At 37.8% G+C, this 17,320-nt stretch overlaps 1 protein-coding gene across 1 annotated transcript in view; it reads left to right on the top strand.

Moving 5' to 3' along the window:
• The window catches only part of LOC105519896 (putative uncharacterized protein ENSP00000383407), a 58,166-nt gene extending 44,320 nt beyond the window's left edge, over window positions 1-13,846 (top strand). Inside the window, exons 6-7 of the mRNA XM_011953431.1 lie at window positions 4,777-4,853; window positions 13,489-13,846. Of these exons, the coding sequence (XP_011808821.1) occupies window positions 4,777-4,853; window positions 13,489-13,587 (176 nt within the window). The 3' untranslated portion in view covers window positions 13,588-13,846. The remainder of the gene's footprint in view (window positions 1-4,776; window positions 4,854-13,488) is intronic.
• Window positions 13,847-17,320: the final 3,474 nt, after the last annotated feature.

The raw sequence follows: 17,320 nt of genomic DNA on the forward strand, positions 1-17,320 counted from the left end.
AATATTGGGACCTGATGAAAAGATTCCACAGGCTATATTTAGCTAAGATTTGTGTCTGGTATATTAATCCATAGCTCAACAACATGACTGTACTATATAGGTTAAGACCAAATTTGTCAGAATAAGTTGAGTTCCAGATGCATAATATTTTTAATTTATCTAGTCCATTTCCTTCTTCTAAGGAGATTTTTATCTAAACCTACATCTGTTCTATTAAAAGAGACTACATCTGTAAAATAATGTAGAATAAATTGAGTGCTTAGGACTTTACAACTAAAAAATTGGCATAGCTTAGGTGTGAGGAGAAATTAATCTATAATTCGGGTTAATTGTTAAATTTTTGGCATTATAAATAGGAAGAATATTTGTAATATTTATTTTAGTAAGTTAAAGTCCATTTAAAAATATTTAAATTTATTCGACTTTATTAAAAAGAATTGAGAAGAACAAACTTTTGAATCTGTGAATTGGAGTTTACCTAACATTAAGTTATGATTTAATTAAAGATAATTTCAAGAATAGGATTTTCATATTTTATACCAGAAAGTACAAAGAATAAAAATAAATCAACTTTTAAAAAATAATAAAAAGGAAGTAAAACTTATTTGGAGATTCAGAAATTTTTCAATCAATCAGTGTAACTGTGACAGACTATTCTTTTTTTTTTTTTTTTTTTGAGACGGAGTCTTGCTCTGTTGCCCAGGCTGGAGTGCAGTGGCTGGATCTCAGCTCACTGCAAGCTCCACCTCCTGGGTTTACGCCATTCTCCTGCCTCAGCCTCCGGAGTAGCTGGGACTATAGGCGCCCGTCACCTTGCCCGGCTAGTTTTTTTTGTATTTTTTAGTAGAGACGGGGTTTCACCATGTTAGCCAGGATGGTCTCGATCTCCTGACCTTATGATCCGCCCGTCTCGGCCTCCCAAAGTGCTGGGATTACAGGCTTGAGCCACCGCGCCCGGCCGTGACAGACTATTCTACAAGAAAAAGCTGGGGAAAAATGTCATATATTACTAAGGGAAGTGAGGGACCAGACAAAGTCAGAAAACAATGTTAGTAATAAGAGAAACATTAACTTCACCTATACTGCTGCAAACTTACTTTAAAAATAAATCTTCTTTACATGTGGCTTTGATGAGATTAATTATAAAAGGAGGAACCCAGAGGGAAAGAAGAGGTGTTCTTAAGGATTTCTACTCTAGTCCACCATTTCAATTACCATTGGTTTGAAACCTAATTTCTCTCCTGACTTCTGGTCAATATCATTATTTGTCCAGCCTCTTCAATGTAAGCTTATAAATATTTTGGCTTAATTTTTCAAGATCTTATTAATTATTTTTCTTCATTGACCTGAGGCCAAGTAGCTTAATTTTAAGATGGCAAAAGATGGTATAAATTCACAAACATATTCACCATTCTGGTTAATTTTCAGGAAACACACATTTAATTTTAGAAAAACGTGTTTCCCGAGGGCAGGTAATTTAACTTTGGCCAAACTGGACTACATGAGGAACACCAGAGGGAAATCCTACTTCACACCTCTAAATGCTCCTTGCAAGGTGGGAATAAAGTCCCTGAGGAAAGGGTACCCACTGCATGGTGTGATGCCTCATATATCCAAGGGAGGCTTTCTGAATTCAATGATGAGACCACTTAGACTTCTAGTGTTTTATTCACATGAATCTTCGGATCCTTTAATTCTTTAGAGGAGTTCTTACTGAGATTATAGTTGCCTGTTTGAAAAGTAGTATAGTCAGAAGTATCAATGTTAGAAAAGCTAAAAACTGATTAGAAACAAAAACTTTTTTTTACATCCCTTTTATTCCTTTTGCTGCCTCTGTATTTGAAGGGCAGTTGTAATCTCAATTTTTATGCTGGATGGCATATTTTTATGCACATTGACGTTGGTAATCCACGATGTAGTTCATGAATGTTCTGATAATCTATTGCAGCAAACAAACCATTCCAATAGTTAGTGGTATAACAGAACATCTTATTAGGCTCATACATTTGCAGGTCAGTAATTCAGTTGGGGAACTGGTCTGCAATGTGATGTCTGAGGCTTCATTTGGGAAGACTTGAATGACTGGGGAGGACTTAAACATCTGGTAGCTGGAGTCTTATAGAGGCTCCTTCACTTACATGTCTGACAACTAGTCTAGGTTAGGCTCGGCTCAGCTGGGCAGCCAACTAAAGAACCTATATGTGGCCTTTTCATGTCACTCCATCTTCTCCCAGCCTCAGGGTTGGGTTTCAAGTGTGTGCAACATGCAAAGGAGCTTCACACATCACAGGAAGAAGTGTCTAGGAATGAACATCCCAACAGCCCAAGGTAGAAGCTGCACGGTTTCTTGTTTTGTAATTTTGTTTGTTTGTTTTTTGCTTTTTGAGACAAGGCCTGACTCTGTTGCCCAAGCTGTTCTTAAACTCCCGGACTCAAGCAATCCTCTGCCTCAGCCTCCCAAGCAGCTGGGATGTAGGTGCTCCACTGCCCCCGGCTTATGCAAGGCTTCTTTAACTTAACCTTGGAAATCACAAAATATTACTTCCACTGCACTCTACTGTGACAAGTGAGTCACTAAGATCACCCCAGAGTCAACAGGAGAAGAATTAGACTCAATTTCTTGATGGAATGGGAAGGCTTGGTTGTGGCCAACTTTGGAAAATACAGCCCACATATTGTCTAATTCAACTCCCGCCTTTGCTGCTACTTAGGACCAAATAGATTCTGTCTTTATAAAGCACTTTTTGGAGGGTAATATTTGGGAATCATAAATAAATAAAAATGTATAAGACCAGACACCAAAGGTTTAAGTTTGCCTAATTTAGTCCCAAACCTTAAAGGTCCCCCATTTTCTACAGCAGGGGCTGTGAAATGGTACCTCTATAGCTGAATTTATTCAGAAGAAAAGCTTGGTGGGGCCACATGATGTTTTAAAAATCAGGAAATTTTACATGAAAATCCATACGTTTGTATACCCTTGAAAAACACGAGGGAAAGTGCCAGTCCAAGACCCAAAGTCTCGGGTGACTTCAACTGAGAGAGCTCAGAGCCATGGCTACCCAGTAGCTGGGGAGCTGGATCTTAAGCTCACTGTAGGATTCCCATTGCCTTCTTGATCGAATTAACTTCATTTAGTTATATATTTGATTCCTGTAGATATTTATATTTACAACATTGGTCTAATGGTTTATGCTCAAATTCTTCCACCTGGTACTCAGGGCCCATTACAGTTGGGCCTCAGTCCCCTATCCAGCCCTACCTCCTCTTACTCTATATCCAGAATTGCCCTCTGGCCTAACCAGCCGCTGTCAATCTCTACACTTAATTAAATATGTTCCATTTATGCTGCATAATAGGCCAGGGTTCATGGCATCATTGCTAAATTTACACCTTTTCCTTTCCTTCCACCTTTTCAAACTGTATCCATTCTTCAAGCTTCCATTCTGGCCCTGTCTCTTCCACAAGTTCTCGGAGTCATAGTGATCTCTCTCCGTCTTATTGTGTATGAATCACTCATTTTTCTGCCTTGTGTTGTTACGTAAGTGCATTGCACATATTCGTATCTTATTTTCTAAGCTTGATTCCGGATTCTAGAACACAGGAAGCCACTTTACTGTTCCTTTTCTATACCCAGAAGAATGGCTCTAGAAGGAGTAATTCAAAATTCCTGTAAGAAGGTGACTAAAAGAGACAAGACGGGAAGGAATAAAAGAAGGGAGGCAATATTTTTTTTTTCTCAATACAGAAACTAAAAACTAAGCTGCAAAAACTCAGCAACATAAATTCTTGATTCAAAGAACCAGATCACAAAACCAGCTCATTTTAAAATTTAGGTACTTTATGGAATCCTGTTGTATGGTTAGTCTCATTTTAAATACTGTTATTGGTGCAAGTAACTTTGAGACTGAGCTGTGAATTTAACATATCTTTTAACTATAGCTATGATGGAGATCTGGAGAAAAATCTGTACCTATTTTTCAATGTGCATGGAAGATAGGACTTGCCTGTTCTCGCTTCCACTGCAGAATATGAGAATGAGGAATAGTAGAAAACTGAAGCAATGGTTGCAAGTAAATAGGAGTGAAAGTGAAAGGAAATGTCACTGGCCTGGTGACGAGGTGATGTTGGGTCACGCTTTCCTCATCTGTAAAATAAGAGGCTTGGATTAAGTGACCCATAAAGTCTTGTCCTCTTTTAACATACCATGTATTTCAGACTTAAATAAATGAAGCTCCCATTTGCAGGAGCTAAAAGGGAAGTGCTGCTACATTTGAAAAGGTTTCATTTAGCTGCAAGCAAATGGATGCTACATTGCAAAGCTTTTACTAAAGCATGCATAGAACAATTTCAGCATAAATAATTCACGTTGAGAAGACCTAAGCTAATGAAGCTCAAAATGCCAGGGGTGGAAAGCTTAGTTTAATAGAAACAGGTGAGGTGATAACTGCATGGAGTCATAGCATTGTGAAGTTAGAAGTGGCTTTTGTAGCTAGTCTACAATCCTATTATTACCAAGAAAGGGAGTCACAGTGAATTTCTATCACTTCCTCAGGGACACAGATGGTCAGCAGCATCCCTATTTTGTTAAATTTCTATTTTATTTTGATCTGTTTCTTGTAAAAAAAAAAAGCATATATTTAAGGAAAAAAATATTTTTGACCTATCCAATGTAATGTCTTACAGACTAAATAAAAACATGAGTATTACATTGCACCTGAATTTCCTAAATCCTGTAATTTCTGATATTTTGTATGTAACAGTTATCTCTTTTCTTAGATCTAAATGGAGACGATTTTCTAAGTAACAACATACATACTCATCAAGGAAAAACTCTACAAGGAACTTCCTATCAGGTAATGTGAATAATCAGCATTTGCGTGTTTTGTGAAAATCGTCTTGTTACTCAGCTCTATAATATATTAGACATAGAGGACAATATTTACACAGCCTTGTAGCTATTTTGTATTTAGTTATTATAGAGTTGTTTTGTAACTGATATGCTTATGTCCCTGTGAATTGAAACATAAATGAAAAAAATTCAGTGATGATAAGATAACAAACTACTTTGATTTTGCAAAACATCATATTGTACAGCCTTTTGATAAGTAACTCTGGGAATAGTAAATTAATATACTGGGATGTTCTCTGTCAAGACCTATGCTAAACACTTATATAAAAACATAAACTATGAGTCCTGACCAATCCCTTTCAAAATTGCATTAATTAGCCCAGGAGTTTGGACAATTAAAAATGTCTGAATGTTTGGCCTCACTAACAATCGTAACGTAACATTAATCAATAGCCAAACACTTGCTCTTCACCCTGTAAAAAGGGAGGATATATGAGTCAACAAGGCCAATTCAGGCATCGGACTGACTTTGGTATTTTTTCTGACAGCCATGAGGTTCTCTTTAATCATTCTGATAGTTTCATTAGAAATTTAGAACTGAACTTCTTTGGTGCAGTAGATAGAAGGTACATAGCATATGAATTGTAAAGTGCTGATCTGGTGAGTAAGGGGGGCTCACATTCCTAAATCCAGCCTGATTCCTGAGGCTATTGGAGACCCTCCAATAAATTGGATGGTAGGTTGTGATTTTGATCCACTACAGTTTCTGCTGGCTGCTCTGATGTTACCAGACTGATAGGCCTATGCTACAAGATGTGGTAACACATTGCCCGAGTACTGTCTCCCAGTGGGTTCTCCCACAGTTCATGGATGAGAGCTCTGATTATCAAACAGAGTTCACTTTGAATCTTGTTTTGATTGTTAGTAGCTATGTGGCATTGTGCAATTTACTTAGACTCTCTCTGCCTTGGTTTTTATCATCTGTAAAATACATCTATAAAAAATATCTCAGAACTTTCATGGGATTCAGTGAGACATGTCATTAAAACACTGTAGTTCTATGTCTGGTAGTTAAGACATACTTTTAAAAATTCATTTGTTGTCATTGCGCCTCCTCTTTTCTCCCCTTCTCCCTCACCCTCCTTCTCCTCTTACTCTTTCAAGGACTTAATGAGACTTGCTCAAGCACAGCCGGAAGATTATCTCTGAAACAAGCAGTCTCATTTTTCTAAATTCAGATGAGACCTCAGATATAATATCTAAGTGAAGCATTGTCTGATAGCCAGAAGAAAAATAACAGCTGGTTTACTGGAATAGCTCCCTAGGCATGCCTTGTGCCAAGAGAAATCCTTCTGTAGGTTTTTAGTAGAAAAATAGACCAGTTTCTTGAAAAGAAGAAAGTAACATAGAAAGTTCTTGAAGAGGCCGGGCGCGGTGGCTCAAGCCTGTAATCCCAGCACTTTGGGAGGCCGAGACGGGCGGATCACGAGGTCAGGAGATCGAGACCATCCTGGCTAACACGGTGAAACCCCGTCTCTACTAAAAATACAAAAAAACTAGCCGGGCGTGGTGGCGGGCGCCTGTAGTCCCAGCTACTTGGGAGGCTGAGGCAGGAGAATGGCGTAAACCCAGGAGGCGGAGCTTGCAGTGAGCTGAGATCCGGCCACTGCACTCTAGCCCGGGCGACAGAGCAAGACTCCGTCTCAAAAAAAAAAAAAAAAAAAAAGTTCTTGAAGAAAATGGTTAAAGATAAATCTTTACCCTAAGAACAATTCTTCTGAAGGTTAAAATTGGCCAAGAAATGGTGCTTCCAAATGGTAACCATTCAATTGTGCCATGTAGTGTATCACTAAAAACCGAAGGAATTCATACCTAGTGGCAGACAAGCAGGAGCCATCTAATCTAAAAATCCTTATTTGGGAGGAGGCACTGGTCTTATCTAAATTTTATTCACAGTAGACATTCAATTGAATTTAACTAAGAAACACTTATCTATATGACAGAATAGTTTAACAAGGAGTGTTATGCAAAATATTAATGTATTAACTCCTTGTGACTGAGGAGAAGGAGATGTAATTTATCTGTTGAAAGATGGGGAAGACAGGGAGCCAATGTCAAATGGAGAAGCTGGTGTGAGTAGCAAAGTGGCTTGTCAGTGGGCATAAGAGTGGACTATGGCATGAAACTTGGCCTTCCATCAGTGAACAAATGACTATCAGATAAGTGTTTTTCCAGACCTACCTGGGAACTGTCTGTATCAGACTCAACAGGAGTATTACTTAAAAAGGCAGACTTTTGGTGCCATATTCCTGTTCACCTGGATCGTCATGACTGGAGCCTAGGAAGTGGTATTTTTATGTGACAACGTTCAGTACATAAACCATGAAACTCTTGAATTCAAGAGAGTTGGTGAGTGTCTTAGTCCATTTTGTGTTGCAATAATACAACACAAAATAAAGAAATACCTAAGACTTGGTAGTTTATAAAGAAAAAGATTTATTTGGGTCGCAATTATGATGGCTGAAAAGTTCAAGATTGGGCATCTGCATTTGGTGACGGTCTCAGGCTGCTTCCACTCATGGCTGAAGGTGAAGGGGGCCCAGAGATTCCATGGCAAAAGAGGAAGCAAGGCAGTGGGAGGTGCGTGCCAAGCTCTTTGAAACAATGGACTCTCGCAAGAACTAATAGAGTGAGAACTCACCATTGAGGGAGAACATGAATCTATTGTAGAGGGATCCAGCCGCATAACCCAAACACCTGCCATTAGGCCCCATGTATTAGTCCACTTTCACAACGCTATGAAGAAATACCAGAGGCCCGGTAATTTATAAAGGAAAGAGGTTTAATTAACTCACAGCTCCCCATTGCTGGGGAGGCCTCAGGAAACTTACAACCATAGTGGAAGGCAAGGGAGAAGAAGGCACCTTCTTCACAGGGTGGCAGGGCAAAGTGGGTGCGAGCAGGGGCAATGCCAGATGCTTATAAAACCATCAGATCCCGTGAGAGTCACTCATTATTATGAGAGGAGCATGGGGGAAACTGCCTCCACGATCCAGTTACCTCCACCTGATCCCGCCCTTGCATGTGGGAATTATAGGGATTACAATTCAAGATGAAAGTTTTTGTGAGGACACAGTGAAACCATATCACCTGACATCCAATATTGAGGGTCAAATTTCAACATAAAGTTTGGAGACAACAAACGTCCAAATTATAGCCATGAATATGTGTTCACAGATGGGATATCTCATGATTTTAACTCTATAAACCCAAACTTGGTTTAGTTATGGTCTTGGAAGACAACAGCCTCCTGGAAAAAGTGAAGTTGATTTTTGTTCCCTATTATGGAGATGATATAAATTCATTGTAGAATTTCTTAAAACTGTGTATAAATAGAAACAGTTAAAATACTGAACAGTATCCTAGTGTAAATATTTTCCTATGATCATTTCCTGAATATTAGTAACATGGGATAAAGTTTGTAGAATGTAAAACATTTTATAGTTATAATTATCATTTGACCATGCCTACAAAATATTTTCAGACACTAAAAATGATCAGAATTAAATATTTAATTCCTAATCAGAATGTACTTAAGCAAACATGTTTCCTTCATGTTCTCAAAACAGAAGAGAAGATCTCAGGCATGGAAGAAGTTACAAAGAATCAGGTAGCAGGGGCAAGAGAAGGAGTTCAGGGAATGCTTTCTCCAGTACCCACTTTGCCCCATGTACATTTCTGCATAGATAGCCTGGGATAAACTTCCTGGAGAACCAGGCTTATGGAAGAAGTGCTGATGGATAGAGCTGGAAGCAAATCAGTCTGCTTAGCACTGTGATCATACCAACCATAAAGAACATCTTGTGAAAACTTGACTTCCAGCATTTATTTTTGCATTCTTGTTCTTGTTTGTTCTTCTCTGGCAGCATTCAGTTGATGGCTCAAACCTTTTGTAGCATATTAAAAGGGGAATAAAATATGCAGTAATACAGACTTTGGGCTAATATATTTTCAAAAGTGTTGCATGCCTCGTTTCTCACGTAAATTCCTAGGTTGCATTCAGCCTTCAGAGTATCATTCATATTCATGATAGAAAACAGAGATAATATTTATTACCTTCAGTGCTGGTGATATTAAGCGCTGTCCAGCATCCCTACCCAGGACTGAATCAAAACATTTTCTTTCTGAGCTCCTTTACTGAGAAAAAGTGTTGCTACTTGAATTAATTAACCCATTTCAATCAATTTCTTTCTTCATGTCTTTCACTATGGAGACTGTAATTTTCAGCATTTGAATTCTCAGCCTGCCCGGTAGTTAGGGGTGGTCATGGTATCCAGTTCTGGCCAATGAAATACAGTCAGAAATTCCTGAGGAGGACTTTCTTTTCTGGAAAATAAAAAATAAGACAGAGTCTCATAAGGACAAAGCTTTGTTTTTTGCTCTCTTTCCTGCCTGGAGCTGGATGTAATACCTGGTAAATCAGCAGCTGTCTTCCAGCGGTGAGGCAAAGGCAGACATGAAAGACGGTGGAGCAGGCACATGCAAAGAGCCTGATTCACTGAGGACATCCTTGAGAAGCTGCACCCAGGTTGGAAACTCTATGTCTGCACTTCTATTTTATAGAACATAAGCCCCATACTTGTTTAAGCAACCACTGTTGGTTATTCTCTTCCTCAAAGCTGAATACATTCCTGATACCTTATTTTTAAAACAGTCACTTTTGCTAATGCTGAACTCTGCTCTGTGTAAGCAATCAGACAAAACTGTGGTGTCCACAGTTAAACAGTGTCTAGACTCACCTTTTATTGCACAAACTAGACTAGTCTCCTTCAGCTCTCATGTAGTGTAAACAGCATTTAGAGTTAGTCATTTAATCCTTAAGATGAAAATTGGATTACTAACAAATAAAATATTGGCTATACACATCCCATTGGCTATATACAGAATTAAAACTATATCCAACATAGCACACAATTTTTGGGAAATGCGTGTAGAATGGACAAAACGGGACCAATTTTTCATGAGCTTAACCGAGGTCACACCACTGGGTCACTGGATAAATAATTTAAGGTTATGCTGTGATATATTAACAAGCAGGAGAGACAGGTCTTTCACTAGGTTTTATCAGACAGATTTGAGGCAGTTCTAAACAAATGTGTGAATAATCTAAAAGGTAGAAAACAAACAAACAAAAAGAGTTCAAAATGACAGTGTCAACCAAGTGATAGTCTTTATGTATGAAGTGATTATATTATGATGAAATAATGATATTGTATATTGATCAATGTTTCTTATTTCAAGTACTTTCTTATCCACTGTATGACTTTCAACTATTGTATTACATATCTATTGATGCATAACAAATTACTTTAAAATTTAAGGGCTTAGAACAAACACAAAATTTTTTCACAGTTCCTGTGGGTCAGGAGTTGGGGAGTGGTATAGCTGGGCATTTCTAGCTTAGAGTCTCTCATGTGGTTATAATCTCAGGTGGTTAGTGTCTCTCAAGGTGTTATCTGAAGGCTTGACTGGGGCTGAAAGGTTTGTTGCTAACTCCCTTTCATGGCTGTAGGCAGGTGATCTCAGTTTTTTGATGGGAGTTGACTGCAGGGATAGGTCCCTTGCCACTTTGGTCTATCCATGAGGCTGAGTGTCTTCATAGAATGTCATTTGGTTTCCCCAGAGGGAGCATCTGAGACACAGAACAAGAAGAGGCCACAATTCCTTTTAAGACCGAATTTCAGAAGTTAAACATCATTACTTCCATTTTATTCTATTTGTTAGAAGCAACTCACTAAATCCAGCTCACACTAAGGGTAGGGGAGCAGTATTATGATCCACCTTCTGAAGACCTCTTCTATAAAAGAATTTGTGAGCATATTTTAAAACCATTAGAACTATACTAGTTTGAGGTTATAGATGGAGAAGTTTCCTGCTTCCAAAGAGCAAGATTATGACTTATTTTGCAGGTAGAAAGAATATAGGGCTGTATTTTGTTATCTTAAAAAAAAATCTAATCTCCTATCTTTAACAGTAAACGACTTTCAAGAGTGGCTTCTGTTGGTATTAAAGAAACATAAGATGTTAACATGGAATCCAAATCTCTTGTTTCTGGTGAAATAAAATTAAGATCATATTGGATTTTCTCACTTCCTTATCCAAAGTTATACTGCATTTATGATAAGTATACTTTCACTTTTAAAGAAGAGAGTTTAAGCAACTCTACATTTAACTTTTGTTTTAAAAAGAGGAAATACTTGATTCTAACAAATGATTTTTATGAATGAACTCCACATATGTATAGGTGTTTTCCTTTTGGATCGCCCTAAAAGGTTGAGAGGACTTATTTGGTATTCCTTAGCATCATTCTCACTCATTTTTAAAAAGGAATTTTGCAACCCAGAAAATGGCTAGTAAATGCACTCTTATATACTGTGTCAAGCCCTGGGTACTAGGTAGCATCCTTAAAATGTAACAAACCTGGGCCGGGCACGGTGGCTCAAGCCTGTAATCCCAGCACTTTGGGAGGCCGAGACGGGTGGATCACGAGGTCAGGAGATCGAGACCATCCTGGCTAACCCGGTGAAACCCCGTCTCTACTAAAAAATACAAAAAACTAGCTGGGTGAGGTGGTGGGCACCTGTAGTCCCAGCTACTCGGGAGGCTGAGGCAGGAGAATGGCGTAAACCTGGGAGGCGGAGCTTGCAGTGAGCGGAGATCCAGCCACTGCACTCCAGCCTGGGTGACAGAGCAAGACTCCGTCTAAAAAAAAAAAAAAAAAAATATGTAACAAACCTGAACATATGGGCCCAGTCCTTTAAGAACCCACAGGCTACACACTGTGGCAAAAATAAAATCCAACCACTTGGCACTTGTTTCAGTCACTTCAGCTACTTTGTCGGTTTTCTGCTTCAAAACTCTTGTTCTTTGGCTATATTTTATGAGCTAGAACTCCAGAATTCTGCTGGGGTTTAGACTTTATGGAAATCAAACTTGCCTTACCTTTATATGAGTAAAAACACTGGACTTTAAACTTGCTGCTTAAACTCTCTGTGCTTCAATTTCCTGATGTGTAAAATAGTGGTAGTAAAACTTCTTGTGATTGTCATAAATATTTAAATAAAGGAGCATACTCCCTCAAGATGTTTAATGAATATTCATATTGCCCTGTCTCTACATTCTTCTTAATCTCATTGCAGACTCGCCTCAGAATAAGATTTGAAATCACTTTGTCTTAGTTCTTTCAGGCAGCTACAGCAAAGTACCTTAGGCTGGATAATTTGTAAACAACAGAAATGTATTTCTCACAGCTCTAGAGGCTGAAAAGTCCAAGACAAGGCACCAGCTGATTCAGTGTCTGCTTTAACAAGGGAGCAAGGCAATTCCCCTCAACCTCTTTTATAAGGGCTCTAATTCCATTCACGAGGGCAGAGACCTTATGGCTTAGTTACTTCCCCAAAAGTTCCACCCCTTAATACCATCTGATATCATTTGGATAAGTGTTCCTGCCCAAATTCCTGTTGAATTGTGATTCCCAGTGTTGGAGGTGGGGCCTGGTAGGAGGTGATTAGATCATGGGATTGGATTTCTCATGAATGGTTTAGCATTACCCTATTGCTGCTGTTCTCTTGAAAATAAGTGAGTTCTCATGAGAGCTGTTGCTTAAAAGTATGTAGCACCTCCCCCTTCATTCTTTTGCTCTTGCTCCTGACACGTAAGAATGTCTGCTCCCCGTTTGCCTTCCATGGTGACTGGAGGCTTCCTGAGGCCCCCCGCAAAGCAGAAGCCACTATGTTTCTTGTGCAGCCTGCAGAACTGTGTGCAAATTCAACTTCTTTTCTTTGTAAATTACCCAGTCTTAGGTATTTCTTTACAGCAACGTGAAAATGGACTAATACACTATCACATTGTGTATTACATTCCAATATATGAATTTGGGAGCAACACAAATATTCAGACCACAGCACCCTTTTATTACCTTTTATAGACTCCATTAAATGCCCTTTGCTGCAGTCCTGAAGTGCCCTAGGTAGAAATTGTTTGATATCAGGTACATAAAGTTTTCAAAAGGAGTAGAAGCTGACAGTAAGAAGGTTACTCTGACAGGTACCAAATGTAATAAAAGATATCCCATACTATAACTTGAGATATTACTCCAAATGTATATTTGGTTTGAGTTTAAACTCAATCAGCGTTTCTAAAATGGATGCCCTTTATGTACTTAATGTAGAGCACTAAGGGTTTACAGTGGGCTCTTTCATAAAACTTTCCTGATCCCCTCTTTCCACCAACCGTTCTAAATGTGAGATCATGGATTGGGATTGCCCTATATGAGGGCTGAGGAATGAATCTAATACACATAGACACATACACATATCACACACACATATATGGATATATAGTGTGTGTATACTATATATACCTACACATATTCCATGTTTGTCTATATATGTGTATATATGCAGATGAAGTCACTGATGAAACATTAATCAGTGTACTTTGATAACAAGATAATTATTTCTAATTCAGACAATGAATCCTTTCCCAATTAGTTTGGTAGCTTTGTGGAGTTTTGTTTTGTTTTGTTTTTTAAAGAATGTTAACATTAGTTGTCTCTTTTTCCTTTTCTAATTTCTAAGGTGACCACTGAATGCTGGAGTCCATGTCATTATCAAAGACAAGCTGAACCTACTGTTGATGAAATGGTGAGACATTTCTTCCCTGATATAACTATTTAAGTGGATTTCCCATCTCTTTTCCAATCATTTTAATGCCACAAGCACTGTTTTCTATGGTTCTTTATTACATTTGTTTTCAGCTGCCACATGGAAGACTTTCTAAAGGATATAAAAAGAGACTTGTCCTTATTGAGTGGTTTTCTGAACTAAAAGGACCATAAAGCATTTCCTTTAAAGAAGGATAGGTCGTTATGTAAAAAATTTTCCATAATATTTAGCAACTTTTCCTGAGATAGGAAAAAATTTATAATGTTAAAAAGCGTTATCTTCTGATTTGGGGAAAATAGGTGCTATCTCATGTTTCTGAGAGAAGTGGACATAGCTGTAGCATTGCTAAAAAAGAGAACTTGGAAACAGTATGAGTGTGTGATAACAGGAAATCAATTAATTAATTGGATTATAGTCCATAGAATGAAATATAATAAAACCATTTTTTAAAAAGTCTCTCTGTGTGCCAGCAGTCCCTTATGATATTAAAATCACATCAACTGCCTTCTTTTCCTTGTTCAGATATTGCTAAACAGAGGTTCATGGAAAGGACATGGTTTAGAAGGTCTGGCAAATTTCCAGGATATTCACGTACATCGCCACGTATTATAGCATTATTGATATGAAACAACTATAAGTCTTATTTGTAGCTGTTGTTCTAGATGGTTTCAGAACACGACAAGCTAATGTTTGCAACTTATTTGACTATTGTTTTGTAATAGTCGATTACAAAATGTAATCGTGATTTTGTGACAAATAACTACTCTTGGTAAATCATCTTTCTTTATGCAGGTATGAATATGAGAGTTTTGATATCTTTATTTATAGCTCTCTCTCCCCCAATATTATTAACATGCTAGTAACATCTAAGTTTTTATAACAGTTTTCTTTTCAACTATTTTTTTTTTCTTTTTGTCTAAGAGATGGCTAAGTTGTACCAGGTAGACGGAAGAGGTGACGGAAAGTTATGATTTAAGTATTACTTCTGTTCCCTAAAAAAAGATTTATTGAGCTCTGCCCTTGCTATTTCTCATGCTATCTAAGTTCTTAATGACTAGTTAAATGTCAAAGAGCTGTGGGAAACAACCAAATGAACCTCAGTCAATACAAAAAGGACTTTCAGATGAAAATAAAGCTATGCATTTGGGAGGATTATGAAATGCCTTAATTAGAAACAGAAGCAAGAGAACTGGTGGCAGGAATTGGATCTACCACTGACTGTGCTCTTAGGTCTCTAAACTCATATTTCTGCATTTCTGTTTCCACATTTTTAAAGTAAAATGTTGGACTAGAGAATATTTCTTCAGACTCTGATCATCTATGATTAACAGTAGGTCATTCCCACTTTTTCCCTGATATTTTTTCTAAGGCGCAAGAATTTATGTAAAGTAACAAAAGAAGATACTTATCTAGTCAAATGTCCCCAAGGACATGTGAGGAACAATGAATTCCTATGATCCAATCCTTCAATTTAAAGATAAAGGGCTGAAGTGCAGAGAAGTGAAGTGGCTCACTCAAGTTCACATGGCTAGTGACAGAGCAGATTTTCAAAGCAGAACAATCATTCATCCACACACAAGGGCAGGTTCTTACTCTAGGTTTTCTTAACATTTCTTGTGGATATGAAATTATAAATACTAGATAAAAACGTTTTTCTTCTTTTACTGTGTAATTTTCCATCCATAGCTCCTCTTCTTGCTAAGAATCCAATAGATACTTAATAAAAATTAATTTGCATACTGGCTCTTAAATTTCCTATTGTTCATAAGTTTTGGTCAGCTAGGAGGTGTACCCAAAAAGAGAAATGTTCTTATGAGTAGTTCTAGAAACTTCTTCAAAATTTCAGAGCAGAGGATATTACACAGGAAGTAAGAAAGATGTGGCTTCTGTGGCCTTTTCTCTTAAATCAACACAACCCCCATTTGCAACTCTGGTTTGTGTAATCCTGGCAACTCCCAGCTAGCTTGGCAGTGTGTCCACATTCAAAGACTGACCCTCAGCTATAGGTCAGTGAGCAAAAAGCAGTCTTGGCTTCCCCTGCCGAAGTGGAGAAATGGCCGTGACGTTACGACTTCATTACACTATGGAAAATTGGGCCTGTGTGGCTTCTGAAAGACTCATTTCTGTTTTTACTGTGTTCTCAGAGGGCACATTATTCCAAGACCAGAATTACACATGTCAAAATCTGCTTGAGAGGAAGGAGGAGCTCGAATATTATATTAGGGCTTGAAAGGGTTTTAGTGTTTATATAGTAGAATTAGACTATTACATAAATGGCTTTGTTAGACATCCTAAATTATACTGCTTAGCTTCTTAAATACCTGCTAATCCTCTAGTCAAGCACATTTCTCCTCCCTACTCCCACCTTACGCAATCTTTCCTGTGAATAATCATTGAATTTTATTTGTAGTTCTCATATGACACACATCAACTTTTTCCTCCAGATGTATTTTTGGCCAGCTGTTCAAATTGAATATATTCGTTGATGATACTGACTCTAAGAAGTGATATGTGCAAAACAGTACTAGAACCCCAAAGAGATAGATCACCTTGCAGTGAGGGGGACAGGAACAGAAACAGATGACTATTTTTCTTAGTACTCCTGTTAAGCAATGTGCGTCACAGGCAGACACAATGTTTCATTCTTCTTTGCACCTCCCATAGATTAGATCCTCAGTAATAAATTAGGTCCTCATGTGATAAATGAATAAATAAATGTCTTATAAGCCTTCTAGGAGAATATATTTGATTTTGTTAACTAATTCATTCAGTTACTCATCTATTCGATGACTTAAAATTTTCCCTAGCTTTGTTGTAAGTGCTTATCCAATCTTAGTTTAAGTTCAGTTTCTATCACTGAAAAATAATAATTTTTAAAATTATAATGATATATGAATATCCAATGTCAACATGGCAATTTTCCCACCAACTGTAATTATTTCTTCAGTCAATATTTCATTTGCATAAGTAAGTTATCTTAAATCATCTTTTTAATTAATTGTAGTTCCAAGAAAGCAATAAAATAAACCTCTGAAGTGAAATGTATTTGTTTTCATGTGTTTGCATTGATCAATTCTAGTTCATAATCCCATTGGTTTCATTATTGTCCATTGAGTTTCTAAATGTTTATTGATCATTGTGACCTTAAAAATTATCTTTTTAGAATATTTTTTAGGTCATGAATAGAGACTAGTCACTTTTATATAGAAGAAAATGAAGATATAGATTTAGGGGTTTAATAATTCAACATTTAAAACCTCTTCTTTATTTTGTTTTTAACATGAAAGTAGCTCTCTTCTTCCTGTCTCTAGGCACCTTCCCTTTCAAGTGGTTAAGAACAAATTCTCCATAGAAAAACTGAGTACTTCTCTCCTTCTTAGCACGGATAGATTGGATTATTGAAATCTGCCTTCTAAATACATTTTGTAGTTTATAGAATTTCTTCCCACATGTGATGGCTCATGCCTGTAATCCCAGCACTTTGGGAGGCTGAAACAGGAGGATTGGTTAAGGCCAGGAGTCCAAGACAAGCCTGGGCAACATAGTGAGGCCTCATCTCTACAAAAAATAAAATAAAATAAATTACAAGGCGTGATGGTGCATGCCTGTAGTCTCAGCACTTTAGGAGGCTGAGATGGGAGGATCACTAGAGCTCAGGAGTTCAAGGCTACAGTGAGCTCTTATTGTGCAAATGCACACCAGCCTCCAGCCTGGTGGACAGAGCAAGACCAAGACCCGTGTCTTT

The sequence above is a fragment of the Colobus angolensis genome, unplaced genomic scaffold (assembly GCF_000951035.1).
Source record: "Colobus angolensis palliatus isolate OR3802 unplaced genomic scaffold, Cang.pa_1.0 Scaffold360, whole genome shotgun sequence".
NCBI lineage: Eukaryota > Metazoa > Chordata > Mammalia > Primates > Cercopithecidae > Colobus > Colobus angolensis.